General features: G+C 41.7%; 1 protein-coding gene across 1 annotated transcript in view; it reads right to left on the reverse strand.

Moving 5' to 3' along the window:
* LOC119589266 (ubiquitin carboxyl-terminal hydrolase 24-like) overlaps positions 1-1,015 on the reverse strand; it is a 33,335-nt gene extending 32,320 nt beyond the window's left edge. The window contains exon 1 of the mRNA XM_037937884.1: positions 268-1,015. Coding sequence (XP_037793812.1) covers positions 268-477 — 210 coding nt within the window. The 5' untranslated portion in view covers positions 478-1,015. The remainder of the gene's footprint in view (positions 1-267) is intronic.
* Between the last annotated feature and the right edge of the window lie 862 nt (positions 1,016-1,877).

Genomic DNA, 1,877 nt, shown 5'->3' on the forward strand with positions numbered 1-1,877 from the left:
CAATTGCCAATTCTAGCGCATAAGTCATTTACGGAAAACAACAAGATTTACAAATCTCAAATCATGAATAATCAAATCAAGAAATAACAATATCAAGGTAAGATGACTGTGTGAAACTTTAAACATAACCCACCAGATATTAAGACCAATCCAACCATAACACAACAAATGAAATCAAAGCTGCAGACTGGTTCGAGAAAATCACCCCCTAAGCAAGCACTCACACACCATAACACCACCGCCTCCAACCCCAAGCCAACCACCCACCTCATCGTACGTGGGCGGCCCCTGGGTCTCGGCCATCTCCACATCCCTGAGGTCGTCCACCGTCGAGTACGAGGTGAGGGGCTGCTCCGTCAGGTAGATCACGGCCTCGTTCACCTCGCCGTTGCTGAGCTTCAGGGCCCTTTTGATGGCTCGCACGTCAGGGAACCCCATGTTCAGCAGGAGGGAGATATTCTCGTCCTCCTGCTCCATCCTGTCCCCGTGGAAGGAGGACGGTCGGTCCCTGCAAATCTCCCGGTAACACCTGTTTTAAAAGTCTCTCCGTGGCATTTTCTCCTCCCCTTCCACACTCTGTCCACTCACAGCAACAGGTGAGCTATGTCGCCCAATTTCCAAACGTGTGGACTCCTTCTGCTTTCCGACATTGAGGATTTGTAACGATCCCTCGACGGCAATTCACATGATAGTCATAAAACACGTGTATTTCTCAGCGAGGTGTGGCCAGAGCTCCAGTAACGCCTCAATGTTTACAACTTGTGCCAGCGGCCATGTTGAGGCTCCAACTGTCGACATGCTCTCTCTCTGCTCCTGTTCTTTATTTTCCGCTTGTCTATGGGGCTTTTCCATGATTTAATTTTGTCTATTTTGATGGAGATTTATGGAGGGGTTTTAAACCGTGGGAATGAGACTTTTATTCGATTGATTTACTGTTTTCGATCTCGGGTTATTCTCACGGTAGGTATAAAAAAATTATTATGAATAGTTTTTGCAATTTTTATCGAAGTATTTAATTATATCTGGTAAAACTTGAGCCTTTGAAGTATTTAATTCACTCCTACGCCATTTTATTAAATATGGAAATTATTTCTCTCTTAAACTGTAATTGTCGTTAAATTATGGAGTTTTTTTTTATACCTTAGAAAGTAATGCCGATTTCCACATTTATACCATTAACCTTTGCGCGAGTTATTTTCTCCCCTTTTCCTCGTCATAATTCACTGAAAAAAAAAACTCATAGAATTTTAAAACAGTATATGACCAAACATATCGAACCGCGAATTAACCAGCTCTTAAGACTTCGCGAATTTATAACAACTGATATAAATGGTTCCCGGGGACGATTGTTGCAAATAACACCGGCACCATTTGAATCAACAAGTTCCCCTTATGGACGCCTCGGTATGACTAGATTCTGATCATTGCCCGGCAAGTGGTCTCGCACGTGTCACCGTCATGTGATGAGCCGCTGCCCTTTTATGATGTATGTCAGTCATATTAAGTTCATTATAACATTTTACGCGCGTATCTCAACGAGGTGAGCGATACTCAAAGAGAAATAGATCTTTTTTTTTTTTTTGCCAACAAAAAGATCTTAGCGAGTTGTTTCATTACGGTCACTTATTACGGTTACGGTCGCAATATAATAAATGTTGTGCTTACACGAATTTACTCTGGATGTAGGATAGTAATATGATTCCATATTTAAAAGCAAACGATTGTAAAAAGAACGAGACTGACTGAAAATAGGATGTAAGAAAACCCAAAATAAGTATGCATCATCTGCAAACTGCAATTCCTTCCGTACGTGTTTATACTATCTATTTCTCCCACAAACACTATTCCTCGTACCAACACTTTCATTGTTTGACTGC

The sequence above is a fragment of the Penaeus monodon genome, chromosome 25, assembly GCF_015228065.2.
Source record: "Penaeus monodon isolate SGIC_2016 chromosome 25, NSTDA_Pmon_1, whole genome shotgun sequence".
NCBI lineage: Eukaryota > Metazoa > Arthropoda > Malacostraca > Decapoda > Penaeidae > Penaeus > Penaeus monodon.